General features: G+C 42.7%; 1 protein-coding gene across 1 annotated transcript in view; it reads left to right on the top strand.

Annotated features, from left to right (window-relative positions):
- The first annotated feature begins 7,761 nt into the window (after positions 1 to 7,761).
- The window catches only part of jarid2b (jumonji, AT rich interactive domain 2b), a 105,455-nt gene continuing 91,412 nt past the window's right edge, over positions 7,762 to 21,804 (top strand). The window contains exon 1 of the mRNA XM_056399195.1: positions 7,762 to 8,372. Within this exon, the coding sequence (XP_056255170.1) occupies positions 8,328 to 8,372 (45 nt within the window). The 5' untranslated portion in view covers positions 7,762 to 8,327. The remainder of the gene's footprint in view (positions 8,373 to 21,804) is intronic.

The raw sequence follows: 21,804 nt of genomic DNA on the forward strand, positions 1-21,804 counted from the left end.
AGGGAATCTCATTAACCTTTTAGCTATCCTAATCTTGTTTAATATCGGGAAGCAGGAAAAGTGGAAAGTGTTTTTGCAGGAGTGGCAAGGTTATTATTAATAAAGATTAAAAAAATTACATGAATTCATATTCCAGTGCTTTTCCTCTCCGCTGAACTGAGAATTGATGTTAAATCTGGATAAATTGGGTTTGATGTCATGGATAACAAGTTGGGATTAACACGCACGAGGCTCCTTGCACCGATGGAATATGCATTTCTCAGATATAGGCAGCCATAACATGACACAGCAGAGCATTTGAGAAGCAAATTACACTAGGCAAATATCGGAGATAAGCAGCGGGCCATGACCAGGAACAAAAAAGGTCCTCAATTTATGGTGGCTTCTGGTTCGGGATGCATCAGCCCTACTAATGTTGTCGGAGTCTCCGCGGATTCGAAGGGAGAATGTCAAACTTAGTGCAGAATAAGCGAATGCATATCATGAATATATTTCCATTTGTTTGAGTCAGACATATTATGTATTACCATGGGAAACATGGAGGCAGATTAGTGACATTATGAATTCAGTGGAATGTGAGACAGGGCCGAATTGGTAGAGTTAGTACATGTGAGCGATCGGTCCGAAATTCACAGTCACATGTACTGTGTTTTTTGCCACATTTGGCAATCACCACTGTGTACAAGAGAGGTACTGCAATGTGAGTGATATCCTGTGGAGAAGATGGCACTCTTGAATCCTGCATACAAGGGAAAACACACGCACATACACACACACTCACACACATGTAAAAAAAAATTGAAAAAAATCACCTTTGTCTGTCATGTACCCTCTTTAAAAAACCTATAGTTATTCAGTTAGTTGAAGTACAATTACGTGCCTTTCAATTGCAAATCAGAGCAGAGCAGCGAATCCGAATAGACAATCAAGGAAGGTCGCTTCCAAAAACACAAGCCTCGCGTTAAGCCAACTCCAGCCTATTAGGGAAGGGACATATGTAGCTAAATTACACCGTGCACCCAGGGGATATGCAAATGTGCAGGACCTCCCGCATGACTTACCTTCTTTTTTCTTTTTTTTTTTATCATGCAAACCATGTTGGTGTGATAAGCCTCCTATGAAGAAGCACGGGGATATCGCCTCTATGTGTTTTTTTTTATGTGAGGAGGTTATCAAATGCTTTCCCTAATAACCAAACACTCTAACTTTGCTAATGCCAAAGGATTAATTAAATTGTTCTGATAACGGCAGCTGGATTAGAACACTTTTAAAATGGTCGCTGTGAAAGGTGGGGAGAGGTGGTGAAAATGATTAGACAACTTTCTGTTTAGTTTACTTCAGCATGTGGTGAGTGGGAATGGTAATTTCTCTGTTCTTACCCAGCAAAATGGAAAACGCCAGTTATCATAATTATCATCGCGTCTTGAGCTGTTGTTTAAAGCATATGTCACTGATTTCAAATATACAGTAATCTGTTTTTTGTTTTGTTTTTTTTGCACAGAAGTGACTTCTCTTGCATTTTGAATTACTCCTCTTCCTCTGATTGGGCGACTGGAGCAAAAGCTTCTTCGAATAATTAGATATTGATGTGTATCGATTTGCTATAATTGCTGTAATAAAGGGAAAACTCACAAGTAGCTGCTTTCCCTCGGCTGTTTTTTCTTTCTCTATTCTACCTCTCCTTAATAGCCTCCATTTTCAACATCTCTGTCCTCACCCTCTCGCTGTCTTTCATTCTCGCTCATTTCTCCTACAAGCTCACACCCTCTCTTTCTCTCTCCCTCTCAGACCACCCAGACAGCCGTCCCTGTGTGCTCCAGCTGTTCCCCTGCTGTGGCTCGACTTTGTGTTACTTTGTTTCCGCATGGCTACGATTGAGGCAGCCCCCACCGCGACCCATCCAACCCCATTTCTTTCTCCCTCGCACCGTTCTTCCACATGTCCTTTTCCTCTCTCTGCTCATGCCCTCGAAGAATTGGAGAGGGATGGCTTTTGTGTCCAGTGCAGGTGTCCCCGGGCGGGTGAAAAGGGGCGCAGAGGCTGTGGCTGCCTACCGTCGGGGAGGGAGGTTATTCAGCCCGGGATCCCCCACCTGTGGCAGGTCTTGACCCACATGAGTCAGCCAGTCACTCCTGGGCTATAGAACCTTTGTGGCTGAACGCTATTACTCTCTGTGTGGCTAGATACACACAAGAGACCTGCCAATGCTACAACGCAGCTTGTTCCTCATGAGCGAGGTATGCTGAGCTACTCATCCGCACCCCACTCCAGTCCAGACTGGTTTGAGGGTGAGAAAGGAAAAAGAAGGAGTGTCGAATGATGTCAAACTGAATGGGGAAACTGGACTTACAGTGGGAATGGATGAGTAAATACAGATGGGAAAAAAAACACTCTGCATGAATGAGAGCCACATGGTGATCCTATTAAATTTCAAAACACTGGATATGTGAAAAAAAACAGGAGCATGACTTAAAATGAGATAATAGAAGAATAGTCAAAAATCAGCTTAACCGGCTCACTGGTATCACTGTAGTAACATCTGTAGTAACACCCAGGTTTTACACAATATCGGCAAGTTTACCCAGGTTTGACTTATCTGGGTTTGCAGTTGCAAGGTGAGCTTGGGGAGAGCCGCCTCATTAGTGGAACACAACAACAGCCTCGGGGGCAGAAATAACAGCAAGTCATCCCTTGACTCTGATCTTCAGACACTTTTCCATTTAGCTTCCAGATGGGTCAACTTAGGGCACAGTGAAAAGCGTGCTGAGCCTAGTTACGTGCCCTGAGGACAGCTTCACCCTGGAGCCCGAGGGCGTGGATATTCCTCCTGCTGATCGTGCCCGACCGCACCACAGCCACCGCAGCACAGGAAGTGAGGTATTCGACATGTGAATTGAATCAGAAAGAGCCACTGCCAAAGGGCTTTCGTGTAACTTTCAAATCTAGGTTGTAGTTTGGGTTCAACCAAACCTCTCTCTGTCTCTGTGTCGTCCTCACTGCTGTACTTATATTTGAGAAACTTGATACGAGCCTACGCCACCGGTGCCTGTTTTGTTTCGGCAGGGGATTTCTTACGCTGAAGGTGTCCAATTATCCACGGTAGTAGTGTGGGGACTCTCAAGTCCCTTCAGAGGAGGAAGTGTACATCTGCGAGTGTGTTTGTGTATCTCTGTGTTGGAGGGGCTGTCGAAAAATAAATTGTGTTTGTGATCTCAACGAGTCCCTGAACACTAGAAAGGGAGAGGTGGGTGTGAGGTGGGGGAGGCTGTGTGGAAGGTTAACCCCACTTTAATGAGAGTACTTGTGAGATTCAAATTTCAGCAGAGTCATTGAAAGCCACCGTGACCTCCAGTCTGTCTACCATTGTCAACACTGCAAAATAAATTCCCTCCTAAACCAAATTTACTTCAAAAGAGTCAAATATTGTCCGAACACAAAAGTTCTTTCAAATGCTTCATTAGCGTCATCTGAGCAAATAAACTTTAAATGTGAGTTAAAAATGCATGTGCAAGTGCAGGTTTGTCTTCTCATTTAGGTGAGTGTTGGCTTTAATAACTTGTATTATTTTTTACAGTGCTAATTATGTAGATAGTTTTTAATTGACATGCCCCTTATATCTATTTTTTATTAATCCAAACAAAGAGAGAATTATGAATTAAGATGTCTTGGGATAGAATTTAAATATTCCTTTTATTCTCAAAACAAGTCCAACGACACTTTAACCCCGGATATAATATATGATCACCCTCTCTTCGACACATAGTTTTTGCAGTGTAAAACTTCAATTCTCTCTCTTTTCATTCTTTTATATGTAGTATTCAATATCTCCAGTGCTCGTATTACTTAAGAGTTTTAACAGTCTGCATGAAAAAGGAGTGAGCTGTATAAGCCATGATTTTACTGCTTCCTTATCCGCCCAACCCACCCTGCCAACACTGGCTCGCTTGTCCCACAGTATCACACTCAGCGAGTTAATTCCATCCCCCCATGCACACACACACACACACACACACACACACACACACACACACACACACACACATATACCTCCTTACTCCTCTTATTGAACAATAAACATAATTTTATGAACCCTGTAGACAATAAGTAGTGAAGAATAAAAGTTCAGGAGTGGTGTTCATGCGTCCTCCTGTAAATGCCAGTGAGCAAATGCCATTCATTCTTATTCGAGACGTTATTCTATTCCACTGCTACACTCACATTTATAGGAGTATTTTAACTTCTGAGAACTTTTTTCCTGTGAGATTAAAAATCCACGTCTATTCAAGCTGTTGTAGGAATCCTACTTGAATGGAGAGATCGATTAATAAGGGTCTGAAATGTAATAAGGGTTTGATTCTTTGCCAGAATGAAACAATTGTTTTTAAAGATTACGTTTGTGGGAACTGAGGAGCGATAAAAACATCAGGTCATTGTCAAGCTAAACCCAGAGGAAGCGTCTTCAAAAGGAGGAGGCAGTACCTGCTGTAAAAAAAAAAAAACAAACCCCTTTTAATCACCAGGGGAACTAAACAAAAGGTAACATGGCTGCGCATATTTTCCTGTCTTTATTTCTCCTTTTATTTTCAGCAGATGTGATTACAATCGCTTGATTTTTCCTCCCTTTTCAAAGAAACTCCTTTGGGTTTATTTCCACAATGTGCAATATTTAACAATTCAATCTTTCAACATTAATTTGGGATTCGTTGTGCCCCTTCCCATCCATGCTGCCCAGTAAATCAACCCCACCCACCCTCCCTTCATCACACACACACACACACACACACACACACACATACACACACAAAAACACACCCTTACTCCCCCTCTTCTTGGCTATCGGACATCAATCTAGCCAGCACCGTCTGCTAAGCCTCACTGGGCAATTAACCACATTGAGAGTGAAAGCTCTAATCAATCCCTGGCCTTCTCCATCACACACACATATAGACACACATAAATAAACACACACACACACACACACACACACACACCTAAACACACACACACACACACTTTCTTAAATCCATTGGTGTAAATGCCTCAGCCATCTATATAAGCGCGGAGCGGTCCAAACAGCACTTTTAAAACCTGCTGTCCCCTCAAGGACACGCACAAAAAATGACTGACACAAACACACTCTCATGGCCATTTCTGCTTTTACTTGCATGGATTATGAATAAAAACAGATCAGTCATCTAAACCCTCCCCTGCATTTGACCAACAAGTGTTACTTACTTGTGTGTACTTACACCACAACACACTTATACTCTAATTCACCCCCTGCAGCAGTCTCCAACATGGACATGTCTTTGACAAACTAGAGTTGGCTGCAGTTACAGGTTACACTAAATCTTTTTATGTATAAATTTGAAAATAGTGACATTTTTTTTAAAGCCTCTTCTCTTCTTCTCTCATTATGTTTTACAACCCTACACGAGGGGAAATCAGGCTAAAAATGTCGCTGCAGCCCTTTTCGCCTGTACATGGTGTGGGCTAAATGTGAGCTGTGAGGAGGGCTGCTGTGAAATTCAGGCATCCCTCCACAGCTTGTCTCATTGATTCATGTGGGCCTAAATGTCAGCACCAGCAGGGCAGAAGACCCTGGTTAAACCCCCTGAGAGTGCAGGGTGAAGCGGGCTAAAGGCAGAGTGTTCCACAGCCTCGTCTCAAAATAGCCTGCTTGACTCAGACACTGTCAGAGGACAAGACATCATTGATTGGAGGGCTAAAAGAATAAAAGGTACTGCAAAGATTTACAATTTTTTTTTTGATATATACTGCCCATGGATTTACCTGTAAATAAATGATTAGGGTTCATTTTACTATGCATTAAACATGCACAAAATATTGACCCGTCAGCTATTGATTTGGTTGTCTTTGTTCATGCATTCATGGGTAAGTTTAGTGCTTTGATCATTTGGCACGTTATGCTAAATCTACATCAAACACAGAAGAGGAATCGATAGCTCTTCCTCGTTACATGAATGATAATGAAATCAGCATGATTGCGCGGATACCGGTGATTGATTGTAGTCCAGCTCTGAGGGGTTCAGGGAGATGCCAAAGCTGCTTTTAGCATTTTTTAGTCATAGCCATTCACTTGTTTCCTCAGGCAGAGCAAAGACTTGCAGGTGACGTGACTCTGAAAACTCAAAATTGGTCTGTGGATGTGAATGTCTGGGGTCAGCCTCTCACCCAGTGTGAGCTGCAGGAGTGCTTGAGGGGGACTAAAAATTCTCAGACTAATAAAGAAGCACCCTCAGATGAGAGTGCAATAAAACTTTTGAAAAGCATTCAAAAAAAAATTGAAGCTTATGGTGCGCTGGAGGATGAGTCTTACCAATGATGGGCTCACCAAGTCAGTCGGTTTGATCCTCTTTGGACCGACACGTCTGTACAAAATTTCATGGCAATTCAGTTGTTGTAAAGATATTTCAGTCTGGACCAAAGCTTTGGATTGATAGACAGTCTTGGTTTCACCCTTTAGGAAACCAATTCTGGTCATAGGTGCCTGACGAAGGGTTAACAACTTAAATACAGATGCAAAGAAACATTGCAGTTAGAGCTCTCTTCACACACACACACACACACCTACACACACACACACACACACACACACACATACACACACACTGCTCTTATCTACCTCTGAGGTTCATACAGAGCAACCGTCCCACTCAGTATATTAGAATAATGACACAGCAAGCCCACTTCTAGTGAGGGGGATGAGGACACCCAGTCAGCTAACAGTCACTGCAGAGTGGATAAAACAAAAGTATGACTACCTGAACAAATAGTCACGAGTGGAGATACACACAAATTTTGTCAAACATGTTGGTGTAAGCTTTGGAAAAAAAATCTGTAGATACTATAGAAACTGTGAAGGTAGTTGCACTGGAGTACAAGTAAATAAGGTCAAAAAATGTGTTCCCATGATCATTTATTTCTTGACTGGAGGTGTTTAGCTGAGCTGGGGGATCAACATGTACAATTCACACTTACAAGTAAGAGCTTGTTTATTTCAGAGCAGTAATTTGCAAAGTGGGGTGCGCATATCCCTGAGGTGTTCTCCTGTGGGGCACCAGAGGGAAGAGCTTAATCCGACTGCTAATGTATTTACTATGAACCCAGGAAGCAAATGTCTATGTATTACTTTGCTATGTTTACTACCACACGGAGACTTAAGGCTTTCCATGAATCTAACTTTCTCAGGTGGAGGATTACTAAAAGTCTCTCATGTTTAACTACATGCTTAGTGTTTGTGGGGGTGATGTAAAGTGGGGGTGATGTGGAGTGTGGGGGTTGGGGGTTGTCATTTACATAAAGATTTGGGAACCCATACTTTTCTTTTATCCCCTATTTACCACATATACTATGAATACATCAAAGACATGCGATTGCTCTTCATAAGATCATGACAGGAAATGCAAGACAGTCTAAGGCCACTTCTCATTGAGCTATACATAAGCCTATATGATCTCCATAGGAACACTATGAAAACACAGGATTTAAAATACTACCAGCATAAAAAGTATAAAATTCATTGTGACTCTTCTTGAAATGCATTTTAGACATTAAGCCTCCAAACTAATGATATTGGAATTAAAACAGAGCATTTCCTGTAAGATCACTATGAGCTGTCTAATACAATTACCACAAACACAGTACAAGTCAGTAAAAGAATATGGCAGAGGGGTATTTGGTGGTGTTTTGTGTTTGGGGTTGTCTCACTGGGGTTTTGAAGTTGCCGCTGAATGCTGAGGGATGTGATAGGCTGAGAGGCTGAGGCTGGGGAAGAAAGGAGCTGCTCTCCGTCAGTAGAGCAGTGCCGCTGAGAGCTCTCTCGTCGACCGCAGGCTCCAGCCAAAAGAGAAAAAAATAGACGTGACTTAACGTTTTATTTTTAATTTTTATTTATTAATTTCGCATCGTATCGTCACCTCAAGCAAGATGTAACTTGTTGACATCACCTCACCCATATTCATGTATTTGAAAAGAGCCGGGAGTGAGTGCGCAGAGACGAGAAGCCGAGCTGTTCTGGCGAATGGAAGTTATTGTTGTGCATTTGTTTTGACTATGTTATCCCCAAGTGAGTTTGGGTTCAGTCCGTCTCTGCTCGTCGTCGACCCTTGAATTTTTTGGGATTTATATCCGAATAGTTTAAGGGAAACACCGAAGGAGGATTCTGCAAAGCCAGCAAGCTTTTCCTACAGAGCCGGGGATTTAAATCCGTCATTTGGTGGTGGTGCTCCGGGAGAGGCGAGAGTCAAAGAAAGAAATTCATGTGGCCATTCTCTCTATAGCCAAACATTTTTGGGGATTGCATAATGAGCAAGGAAAGACCTAAGAGGAATATCATTCAAAAGAAATATGTAAGTAAAAACACATCTTTACCCATAATGCTCACAAATGCAATCGCTCTATTCAAGTTTGCCTTCCTCGTCGCGATGAAAATGCATAAACTTTCATCACGGACTGTGAAGGTTACCACCAGGCAGCTTGTGCACTATTTGGGTCAAATATCCTTTAAAAGCTAACGGCTATAAGTTACCTCAACGTGTTAACAGTTACATGGTTTTTATTTAAAGAGACAGCAATGTTTATTCAATGTCTGTGTTGCAGCGTTTCTTCGACATCAGACATGTTTTAGGCTATTTGAACATCGGGTGCTTTTTTGAAGGGGGGGGGGGTTGCTTCGCTCATTTTTGACTCGTTTTAACGTGTGATTGGGGGGTGGGGGTGCATCGTGTGTCTTGGCTATATGATAAAGCTATAAAAGGTTTTAAATTAAAGGACTTGGCAAAGTGCTACCAGAAAAGGCTTTTGTTCGCTCCCCATTTCTTCCTATTCAAATCCGTGAACACAAGCCTGTCGGCCATGGCTCAGCTATTTCGGCTTCCATTTCGTCCCATGCTGAGCATTTTTATCTCCGCTTCAAACTGAGCTCTTACATTGGCAATATATATGTAAAACCGTTCTCACCTATAGAGTTTGTGTTGAATATAGCGTTGTGTCTGTCGCTGTTGTGCATTTTCTGCTGTGTGGCTGGCAAACCGACATGTTTCGCGGACTGTTGTGGCTCTTTAATTTTCTCCATAAAGAGTGTGGGAGAGCTGGAGGAAAAGGGGGTCATGCAATTCAGCATATTCGCTCAGTTTCCACCACTTGAAACGTTGTGGGGACACTCATGGTTTTTACTGTTATGCGGTCGTCTTCGCTGTTAGTCCTACTGTTCATGAATAAGTCCGCCAGGGTCCCAGTAATTTCGCAGGGCTCCGTGTGACCTCTGTGAACGATATTGCAGCACAGCCCGCTGAGGGATAACTCCATTTTTGCAATACTACGGGGGGATTAGCTTACAAGCGTGTGGGTCTCGTCCTCAGCCACCGAATTCACATGAAGCAGCACATTTACATGGTCGATGTGACTGAGCACAGTTTCTCAAGGATCTAGTCCCTTTTTTTTAAGCGGCTGTGTGCAGTCGCATTGCAGAGGCTCATGTATGAAGCGATACGAAGAAGCAACCATTTTCTTTTCTGCAAGTAACACTGATGAATTTGTGGGGAAAAGGGCTGTGAAATAAAATAGTTCAGCCTCATCTGGGCTTCAGTTGCAGTCTTTGGTTCAGGCCATGGTGTGTTAAACACTTATGTGTCCTCTGATGAAACAAAGACTTTTAAATCTTGCAAAGTGTGACTGGCTCAGCATATCGCTCCACTAAGTTACCATGTATCGTTTTTCATGAGGGCTACACGCCGGGCCTCTGCTACTTGGGCTTTAAACTTTGTTGCACTTCTTATAGTGTATTTTCTAAATGGTTGCAGTGAATTATAGTCACGCGCCTAGTGGGCACATTGTTGTGTTTAATTGCACGAGGCATATCTCGTCTGAAGCTGGAAGTCAGCAGAGTTAACCGCCCCCCACCCACATCCAAACAGCATGCGGAGTGTCTATGAAAAAGTGTGCTTCCCTTTGCAGACACTTTTGTGGCCTAACAAACTTAAAACAGAACAATTTCTCATATTTATCTTTGGTTTAAAGGGAATTTTACAACAGGCCAGACTGAGCAACAGGTCTGTAGGAGCACGTGAACAATTAGATGAAATACAAAGAGGTTTGTTTTCATCTGTTGTAAAGATCTCTGATTTAAACTGGGGATTTATCTGTTCCTCTCAACATCTATAGTAAATAAATCTCATGTCTAAGCAGCTAAAGCATAGCAGTATTTTTGCCAATAATATTCTGAATGACATTTTTATTAGGAACTTTTTCAGTTTTTCAAGTGTCGATGTGGTTTCTCCCTCATAAGTTTTCTGGTAAGTGTAAACAAATAGATCTGACAATTAGGGACATCAAACCAAGAAGCTTTTGATTTACCACTTTTGGTGTGCTTTCTCTGGCTCGGTTCCTTGTATGGTATTATATCAGAGGATAAAAATCCCCTCAGCTGAAAGGATGTAATTCCAACACATCTCTGTTCCTTTCTTTTACTAGATATATTCTGCACTAGTCATCAACATCCCATAGTATGCTGTAGTCATAGTCAACACTGTTTTTTTAAGTGTTCAACCAGGACATTGATTTCTTTTTTCTCTTGCCATGATCAAATAGTTTCAGTAACATTAACTAATTATACTTTAATTGCCATGTGTTGACAAAGTGGGTTGAATATATCAAAGATAATAAAGTTTTTGATTCTGTCAAATTGTTTGTCTTCATTGGAACTGAGGAAGTAGGATGTGCCATAGAAATAATGACTAACTGAAACAAAAGTCCCCACTTAAAATTGAGCCAGACCTCGACGGCCAACGGTGTCTCACACTCTCTAAAACTGGATGGGCTTTTTTTATTTGGGTCTATTCATAACTTGGTTGTATAATTAGAACTGGAGCCAGAGAATCAGGGCTGGGGAAATGGTGTGTCTGTATGCCCGGCTGCAGGATGCATGTCTCTGTCCACTGTGTGTGTGTGTGTGTGTGTGTGTGTGTGTGTGTGTGTGTGTGTGTGTGCGCGCGCGCGCGCATGTGTATCACATCTGTCATGTGTTTTCGGCAGCTGCAGCTGATGCATTAAGTCTGGCTCGGACCAAATAAGGCTCACAAATGTGCATTTCTACAACAACCTGGAGGAGTCCAGATCCCCAAGCCTCCCTCCAGGCTTTGAGACAGGACTCTTGGCCCCTACTGATCCCCCCCTCCCCCTCTCCTGTCCCCCCCCTTAATTAGCGTAAGACAATTATACATGCTTGGCTTAACCATTTCCCCTGAAACATGGGTGTGAGTTGTTACCCCCCTCCCCACTCCCTCCTCTTGCCCAACAAACACCCACTATCTGTGAATGATATTAAAATTCATCAGTCATAAAATGATTGAAAAGGGGGGATGAGTCTTTAATAAAAGCAAACAAGGCAAGGCAATTGTCATTTTCCACACGGACTGATAGACGTCATTGTGAACAGAACCAAAAAGAAAAGCCAAACTGCCCTGTCAGGTTTTTTTTCCCCCAAAAGATGCTTCGTAAGAAATGTCAGGTTGAGTGACACTGCAGGAGCAAGCGTGCACATGTTCTCCGGGCTCCTGTTTAAGTGTTATTGTTGTTGGAATTTTTTTATTTATTTTTTTGTAGGTTTATTTTCTTAATTTGTCGGTGACTTTCAAGCTAGTGTTTGAGTAGTAGGTGCTGTGTAATGACTGAGGTACCAAGAGCTAATGTGCGGCAGTGTTGTTCTGTCTAACGAAACATGACACACACTGTGTGTGTGTTTGTGAATGCATGTAAGCGAGAATAGCAGGAGAGCACGGCAGAGTGCAGCCAGGGCCATTTTGTGCAGAGTCGGCTCTTCCTGTAGGCCCCAGCTGGGGCTAGGCCTCTGATTCAAAGGTTGTGTGTGAGTGTGTGTTTGTGTGCATGCATGGTGTGTGTGGGACAAGCACAGCTGCTGCAGGGGCCTTTACAAATGTAAAGAGGCTGTCAGTGTTTGTTTCATCAGGCGCACAACTGATGAGGGCCAAGTTGAAAATCCATTGCACTGTGAGTGTGTGCGTTGAGCATGCACAAAAAGAGGAAACAAAAACAGAGAGTGGGGGCAGAATGGGGAGTGCAAAGGCACAGACTCTCCCCCTCCTCTCCTTTTCCTCTCTTTATCTCCCTCTCTCCCTGTCTCTGCCTCGCTCTCTCGTTCTTGGGCTGTCCAAATGAAATGTGGGCCTCATGTAGGACCATGAAGAGAGGGTCACAGGGTTGTTTTTTCACCGTGCCTGAGCCTCAATGTGCTTCATTTAACCTTATGTTTCAATGCAAATTCTTCTTTCATAAGCTCCCTTCTCCTCACGTGTGCAACATGACAGGGTTCACTTTGCAACCTCCCCGTCACTATGGCTACCATGTCAAACCAAAGTATACTGTGGCAAAAGCAATGTTTTACTGCCTGTTTATTTGACTACGTTCACTATGGTTACATTCCACGTGGCACCTGTGAAAGGCGTGATGGTAAAAGATAAAAGTGCTTTCCATATGTGCTTGTTCGTTTTCTCAGTGTGGCTTTACATAAGACAGTTTTTCTGTGAATGGATCCCCACACAGAGTATAAAGTGACGAGTGTTTCAAGTTTTGAAACCAGCAGGATGTAGCAGAGCTAGCTTTACACAATATGCAACAGAGGACAATACTTTTTAATTTGAAAGTAACATTACCAAGCTTCATTGTCTTGTTAATTTTAATTTTTCATCAGTGGGGAAAAATCAAAGCAGGGCTACTTTGATTATGATGCCAAACTGTATCAGCGTGGCATTAAAGTAAGTGCCAAGTCCTCATGAAGATTGCCAGCAATTTGCACACAATGGAAAATAACTGAAACAAACCAAGAGTTTGTGTGTCGCTCACACTGTGCAGATAAAACAAAGCATGCTATATTCTTCACACTATGTGCACTAAGTTCTAAGAAACAGGAAAGCACACAACACATAACCAGATGTATTCTGCTGCCTTATATGTTTTGGTGACAGTTAGCATTTCTAGTGTACTGAAATTTGTCTGGCAATTAACTGTTGCCAGGCCTCAGTTCAACCCCCCCCCCAACAATTTTGTGTTGAAGAAGGGAGGAAGCAGTCCTTCCCACGCTGCAGGCCCAGCCTCACGTCCCTTTGGCCTCATCTCTCCTCTCTCTGGGCCTGCCGTCTTGACAAGCACTGCCAGAAAAATTCTAGGAGTGAAGTTGGCGAGCCCTGCCTCTTTTTAATTCAGCCTTATTTATTTATGTATTTATTAAGTTTGTGCTGAAATGAGGAGACGGAAAAGCTTTTTTTTTTTTTTTTCTCCCTTTAAATAAAGATTGCTTTGCCAACAGAGAGTTTACTGCATCATTACAGGCGCTCTGTGAGCTGCCGGCTTCAATTTGGAACGGCGATGGATGTTCAGTGGCCAAATGCATCACCACTCAGCTTTTTTCTCTGACATAAATACAGACTCTCCCTCCCTGTTTACCCATTACTGCCTCTGCCTCCCTATTCTTCTCTTATGTCTGTTTTCTACAGAATTATGTCACACACACACACACACACACACACACACACGGCACAAACTCCCTGTTATGCAATATGACCTTTTCTCTTATCAGCTGTTGGCATTGAGCACCATCTCCGGCTCTGTGCTGGCACCAGCACACGCTCGCACGCAGAGGCAAAGGTCTCTAGGTGTACGCTTGCAGTCAGCAGGTGAGATAAACCGGTTTTAAGGCTGAAACTCGCAAGGTGTCTCATGGATATCGACAGTGTAGCTTTGGTGGAGTAATGACATAAAACTGGGCGTGACTGTCTTTGTTATACGCTATGTGTGTTTCTGTCATGAGCAGTGTGTCTAGGCCTGTGTAGGTGCGTTTTACAGCATATGCTCCAATAGTTGGACACAGTGCAGTTGTGGGCGGCCAGTGCAGGCGTGTGTGTGTTGTTGTGTGTTTGTGTGTGTGTGTGTGTGTGTGTGTGTGTCACGTACACCACGTGCATTCCCTCTGTGCTCGTCTTCATTCTGCCGAGTGATTTATATCCTCCTGCTCCTGTGGGTTTGGATGGAGATGGGGGAGCAAGACAGCTGGTCAGGCCCTGAGAGGCTGTGTGTGTGTGTGTGTGTGTGTGTGTGTCTCTGTGTCTCTGTGTATGGACACACATGCTCACTCTTGCATGTGTGTGTGTATGTGTGTGAATGAGTGAGTGGTTGCCACAGCTTATCCGTTCAGGATCCCTATGAAGCTGAATCAACACTTTAGCTTTGTCTTTGGTTTGGCCTTGCAGGCTTTATGGGGGCCCATGAAGGACATTCAGCAATTGTAGGAAGAAAAGAAAACAATTGACTGTTTTTTTTTATTTACCATATTTTTCTGTGAGCATTGTGAAATATGTATTTTTGTTTTAGAAAAATAAATAAAATACTTTTGTAAAGTACTTTTGTTTCTAGCTCAAATTCAATCTCAGCTTAGCCCTGGGCTTTCCTTTAAGCTCTGCACGGCTGAAATAGGAGACATTGAGTTGTTTTTCACCCGTTTTCTTTTTGAATCACCAAGCTATTGTAGCTCAGACTGACATTAGCTTTTAATGACCATCATGTACATCTCTCAGACAACCTCTTGACCGATCTCCACTCACCCCCTCCCCGCTCTTCATCTCAGCTACATCAGTTTAATAAACACTCCTTACATTTTCATCCTGTGGTCAATCCTATCTGATCCCCTATTGTGACACCGTCGTCTTTACACATCCAGTGAATTAAGCCTCGAGGGATGAAGCAACAGAGCGGAGGCTCAGTCAGTATCGATCCTCCATTACTTCCCTCTCTTTCTGCCAGGAATACCACAGTTTCACTGTCAAACATATGCCAGTAAGACTCCGCAGGCAACATCATAAAACGTCTTGACTGTGATGTTAAGATGAGGAAATCCTCAAGCTTTCTGCTGTTGGTCTTCTCACGAAAAAGCTACATGCTGACTTATATTCATTTGACCACACAGTGTACATTCATAACTGTTCTTGTTACGTGTTGTGGTCTCATGAGTCTTCTACCAAGTGTAGTAATCTATGAATCATTCTTTTTTTTATGATGGAGCAGTTTGTTTCTTCCTGCCAACAAGCCACTGGCCACTCTATTCTGGTCCTCTTTGGCAGAGCATTGCCTTGGCCGATGAATGGCTCTCTCATTTAATCTCTCGTGAGGGTATTTTCCAGTGATAACTTTTTTTATATATATATATATATATATATATATATATATATATATATATATTTAACTATCATTATCCGTCCTTTTTTTTTTTTTTTACAGCAGTCATTTGTGGCTCTCCAACATGCATGGCTAGTTGTGGAACAGTGACCTCCCTTCCGTTAAAGAGCTCTCGAATGCAACCCTTTTTCACCAAGCATTTGGCCTCTTGCGAGCGAGACCTTAATTCAGGATGGCACCCCCTCCCCATCCCACTAACAGGGGAGTAATGAGCCAGTGGAGCAAAGTGGCTGGGTGACCACTGTTGCTGCCTAATCTCTACTTTTCAGCCCTCGCTGAACAATGAAGAAAAAAAAAACAAACAAAAAAAACAAGTAGAAGATGCGGTGAAGGTGGTGTGGTGTAAAGAGGTTTTGTACAAAGCTTATTGATTCAAGGCAGAATAGCAGTTGTAACTCTTGTGGTCTTTGACTGATTTAGAGGAAAATGACCGGTTACAGAAAAGGTGGTAACTGCATCTGGCCCTCACTCATACCGATTAGGCAGCCCAAACTGTATTTAGAGGACTGGGCAGCAGCATGTTTTAATGCTGAAGCATAGTTGGGGGAGGGGTCTGTGTAGCTGCTGAGTTGTCGGATGTGCTGGTTCCCATGTCAGCTCCTATATGAAAAAGCAGGAGGTGGTGCCTGATGGTGGATGAGGACTGTGAGAGGCAGAATACATGGTTTATTTGATTCGCAGGGCAATATATACACATTCTGTTTGCGTCTATCCTACATCCCCATCTTCTATCCGCCATGAGAAACGCATTACTACCCCCCCACCCATCTTGTCTTGTAATAGAATACCAAGTGCATTTTTTCCCGTGTTCCACTCTATCTCTCTCACCTCCTCCTGCTCAACTCATTCACTCCATTACTCAGCGCAGCTACAAAGAGAGGAGAGAAGCGTTGGGAGCTTTACTGTGGCATAGTGCTGGAGAGAGGACGGAAGAAGTGGGGGTATTTTCTCCTCGCCTAGCTGCGAAATTGACTCAGTTGCAGAGGAGGAGCCATTGCAGGATCTGTTCCCTTGTCCTCTTGCTCATTTTTTAGTTTTACTGAGTATGTGTGTTTGCATGCGACAATCATTTGCTTCCAAAATCAGAATGCTGCGCAACATGATTAGGTTGCTGGCAGTTTTGCAGCTTTCTTCTCTCGGTCTCCCACTCAGTGGGCATCTCGCATTCTTCCAGCTGTTTTTGTTTTGATTTTGTCTGCCAAAGGAAACTTTGGATTCCTCTCCAGTTTGATCTTATACAGCTGTGTGAATTAATCCCCTCCGCCACCACCCTGCTAGACGCACATACACCAACATACCAACACGCACACGCGTAATTCAGCTGTCTGTGGTTGTCATTTTGCACTTAGTACACCTTACTGAACCTTACTGGTATACATTTGCAAAAATTGTTTATGGAGCTATTGGACACTTTCAGTGTTTAACACCTGTTTTTGCATTTATCGACATTTCTTTTTTTGTTCCTTGCTGTGATACTCTTCTTAAACATTTCTTCATTTTAATCTTCTTATGTGAAGTACCTTAGTGGAATCCTTGGGGTTATTCCTATTTTATTCATATAAATGGAAAGCAGTATTAAAAACAGGATGAACTGACAAGAGTCGGTACAGGAATATTGATTTTCCTTTTCTTTTCTTGTCTATTGATTTTTCCTTTTTTTTTCTTGAGCAATAGGTGCTTTTTAAGTTTTTCCAGAGACAGGCAGAGTGTGAGTCAAAGGTATTGTTCCCCCTGTTTTTAACCTCTGCTCAATAGATGAGGGCTTTCACAATTCTCCTGGCTGTGTGATTTCCTCCAGGCCTCACAGCAGGGGGGCTAGAGTGCATGGTACACTGAGGGAAGGGCACCAGAGTCTGGGCTGAATGTCTGGCCGGCCTCCCCTGGCCCTGGATCAAACATCACAGGGCCCAGGGGGGAGAAGGCCAACCCTGGAAATCGCAACCTGTGATTGTCAAGGAGAAAAAAAAAAATCCAAGAGGATAGAAATAATCAAATTAGGCACCATCTCAAGTGGAATATCCACAGTGACGGCAGTGAAGGCGAGGCCTGTCTACTGATCTGTCGTAATACTCTCTCTACATAAAATTCAGCTCCTGAAAAAGCACATGCACATCACAAAAGCTGACGCAAGCCTTTGCTGTTTTTAGATTGAATAGTTTGAGAATGTGGATAGGAAATGAGGTAACCACTGGTTGAATCCAAGCCAGGCCGTCACAGACACACTCACTTTCATACTGAAATGAGTAATGCAGGTGTTGGTTAGCACTTGAGACAAAATCGAAACAAACTCTGGGTAAATATAATTTGTAAGCCAACTAGTAGGACGTTACCATGGTGACGAGAAAGTATTACTTACTTACCCCCCCCCCCCAACAGTCTATGCCTCTGTTATATATGCGGGATGTGACTGTGTGGTTGAGGAGGGACTTCCACTCCCACCCCCAGGTTTCTATAGAAACTGACACGCTGGTGACAAGGTTTCTGAGCAAGTCAAATAGTTCTTCCTTTTTGTTTCAGCACATGAGGGTGTGGCAAAGCAGAAAATGAAGAGTAAAGTTATATTGTTGTTGGAGCATCTGGTTCCTGGCTGCAATCTGGGGAAGTTACTAGATCTATCTTGCAATCATGTGAGTCAGAGAGATCAAGTGTGTGGCCGTGAAACTGAGAAAATGTAGATGAGAAGGGAATTTTAATGTACGAAAGTTGTGCGTGTTTGTTTTCTTTGAATTTATCTTTTTTTTTTTTGGTATAAATTGACAAATTTAAGACTTCAGTTTCTTATAGAGATTTAAGTGTTGCCTCTAAAGCTGAAAGAGAAAAGAAAGAAAGAAAGTAAAACAGAAAAAGTACGTGCACTATTATTTTCATTTCATTATTTGTAGAGCTTTTTCAGAGGATAGAAAATCTGCATTTTTACTAATATTGTTCCCAATATACCCATTTTGTTTTCTTATTACCTAGCTGTTGTGACGTCTAATCAGTAAATTGCAATAGACACAAGATACCGGGGAGCTTTCACAATTTTTGTTGTTGGCCTATTTACTGACAGTAAATCAGTTATTTTACCATTATCGACAGTCATATTCATTTTGAACCAACACCCCCACCGCTCAGTCACCAAAATCAATTTGTGGAATTTCATATTACTCATACCATTCAGTCATATGTGACAGTTGTTTTTAATTCTGCTTTTAATTCCTGTCTTGTTCCTGAGGTGGAGATGTGATACATGAATTCATTATGTGTCGCATTCATGCACAAACGCATTAACAAACATAAATTAGAACTGAGCAGTAGCAAGTATGTGTACATCTACATCTACATATGCTGAAGTCGTGTGTTTCATTATGATGATTGATCCTGGCAATGTGTTCCTTTTTTAGGTTTCTAATGTCTACAGTGCAGTAGCTGTATTTCAAACAGCAGCTGTGACTTGCATCTTTATGTGGCGCAGAGTTGTGATTAAGAACTTCTTATGCATGTTAATTGGCAACTTGAAACTAAATGACAATAAGGGGTCAGTTCACCCTGTATCACAAAAAAACATATTTTCTTACTTGCCCTTAGTGGTGCAGTTTCACCCTTTCAGTACATGAACCAAACTACTAAACCCACAATGTCAATGCCTGCATTAAACCATGTATCTTGTTTTTGACAATAAAGAATTGTCTCTACACATCGAATCAGCTCATAACTTTCATACCAACTGGAAAAATGTGGTCATGAGTGAAATGGCAAGTCTTTCCAGGAACAAGTACCACCAGTAACCTCAAGCATCGCCCACAACCAGGGTGGGCTGCATGTCTGATGATTGAGCTAGAGCTTTGACTTCTGAGGTTCATTATATTGCATGGTAAAGCACTGATAACTGATAACAGCTATGACTAGTGTGTGAGTGTGAGAAACCCCTGTCAGTTCAGGCATCATTAACGGGTTTATATGAAAGGCTCAGTCAGACAGAATATATCCAGTAATGAAGTTATTGTATTCATAGATGACTACCAGCTAGCCAAGTGACTCATTAACAAAGTGTTATCATCAGAATATCTCTCAGATTAATGATGAGACTATACCTGTTGGAGCCGTGCAGCGCTGTATTAGGCTGACATTTTTTTGAGCTACCTCTTTCTTCTCTGTGCTCGCACCTAAATACATTTATTTCACTTCCCATCCAGGCTCCCTTTGAGGTCAATTACCAGTGATAGAGTCTGCTATCGGCTTGTGGGTGCCTCTCTCTCTCTCTCTTCTGTAGGTTGCTAGCTACACTGACGCCATCTAATCGCCCCTCATGCATCATAGTCATTCTTCATCCCCACTGTACCAAGGCCATTATTCACCCCTTTCTCACAATCTTTTGCTTTCCACTCTACCTCTCTCTTTGCACACAAACTTCCCTTTACCTTGTCCTGCTATTCTTATGCTCCCTCTTTTCTAGCCGTCTCTCACCTTCCCTCTGTCTGTGTCGTCCCCCCCCCCCCCTTCTCTGGGCCCCATCAGGCCTCAGAGACTTTGCCTTTGTGTGCAGTAGCGGACTGGGGGGTGCAGGGGGTGGGGTGAGGTATGAGGGTTTTGTCCCAAGCTGCAAGGTGAAAATCATTTCTTAATTGCCGCTTGTCTTTTATATATTTATTTATTTTGTGTCAGCGGTTTTGCCAGGGAATGGACTCCTGGGCCTGCACTACAAGTCCCTAAGCAGAGGAACTCCCTTGCCTAAGCCCTGGCTTTGTTTCATAACGTTCTCTGGCTACACTGTAATCTGCAGTCATACAGCAACACACACACACACACACACACACACACACACACACACACACACACACACACACACACACACAGGCTTTAAAAAGGCTTAAGATGTTGGACACAGCAGAATACAGAGAAAATAGGCTTTGGATGTAGCACCATGAGGTCTAGGTGAGTTGTAAATGAGCAGTTGTGCTGCATTGTAAATTGTTTTTCAATGTGAAGCGCCGTTCCCATAGATTTGTTCGATGTTGGTTTGGCAGTTGAAAATTTCAACATTGCCTGAATAACATTTGTGAACAGTTTCAGATGTTGGTGCTTTTGTAAAGAATTTTGTACAGCAGCTTGGCTCTCATCACAACTTCTTGCAGCTGTCCTACCTCTAATATCTGCAAGTCAATATTGCATGATGAAAATGGTGTTATCACTCATGGCTCCTCTCTAAGTGATTTCTTTTTCCTGTGTGAACAAGTGTAATCCACTTTTAAATCTAGTGTCAGTTTTATAAACTCATGATGTGGCCGTGTAAGTCTACATTAAAATGTTGCTGCTTTAGGTGAAATATCTTTGGTCTATCGTAACATTTGTCTTTTTGTTTCAATAGTTTTAATACTGGTGAAAGTATGATAAAGGTCTTGCAGAATGCATTTCACACTTTTGACCCAGTTACAAGAGTGTCATGTGTGTCACAGGTTAATTTTTGGTTGTCGACATTCAGAAACGGAACTCTGACAAGTGAGAAACTCACTGATGTTTAACAGTTAGATTGAAGTCTCATCACTAATCAGAGCACAGCAGATGCCACCTCATGTTCTCCCCACGTCAAGAGGAAGGCAGTGGAGCCAGTTTGGATGATGCCCATTGACCACAAAGGCAGGTTGAACCCTCGTCACCATAATGCTCTGAAAGGGGGTATTTGTGTGACCATGGTCAGGCCCTGTTCCTGCTTTTCCTGTCAATTATCAGTGGTTGGCTGCAGTGGCTTCCATTAACCACCACACTAACTTGTAATCTTATCTCCCTGACTATATGCATTAGGCTCAGCCTGCTGTCGGTTAACCCTTTCCAGGCCACCGCACAGCACAGTGTTTTGTCCCCGGTGGTGCAACACTGTCTGATGAGAGGAAGTGCTGTCGTTTGGGGTTTAAACTTTTGGCTTGTTGAAACGGCCCAAACACAGTTTGATTGACAGGTTATATTCTGCACAGGATCAGTCTGTCATAGCTGCTTGGACATAGGAGCTTATCTCTCTCTTGCCTCCTCCTCCTGTCAACCCTATAAAGAGGATGTATGAATTTCGGGGCAGGCTACTTGCGAGTTGCGTGACTCTACTTGCTCGGCAGCACTGTTAGAGTCACTCAGCCCCCGATGATCTCCATAAAATCTGTCTCCCTCTCTCCCTCAGTCTGTCTCGCCTTTACTCCCCTTTAATTTTACTCGGCTGCAATATCCTACCTAGACCTTGATTGTTGTTTTTCTGAGAGCCTGAGCAATGTTGTTGTAACATAATCATTTAGTCTCCCTCCCGTGGTTCTGGCAAGCTGCACGGTGAAATCTATCCAGTGCTCATTTTTATGGGGAGCGAATTTGTTGTAGCTGCTGCGACTGCTGCTGGCTCGCCTTTACGCTGTATTTACCAGTGTAGATGGATATCTCCCCTGCAAAACATTTGAGAGATGACACATGTTATATACACATTTAATATTCCCCAGAGGTCATGCTTGTGAATTTGATTAGCATGGCTGAAATATGATGGTTGTGATATCGAGTGACTTGGCCTATATTGAATTTTTA

This window comes from Seriola aureovittata, chromosome 16 (assembly GCF_021018895.1).
Source record: "Seriola aureovittata isolate HTS-2021-v1 ecotype China chromosome 16, ASM2101889v1, whole genome shotgun sequence".
Classification (NCBI taxonomy): Eukaryota; Metazoa; Chordata; class Actinopteri; order Carangiformes; family Carangidae; genus Seriola; species Seriola aureovittata.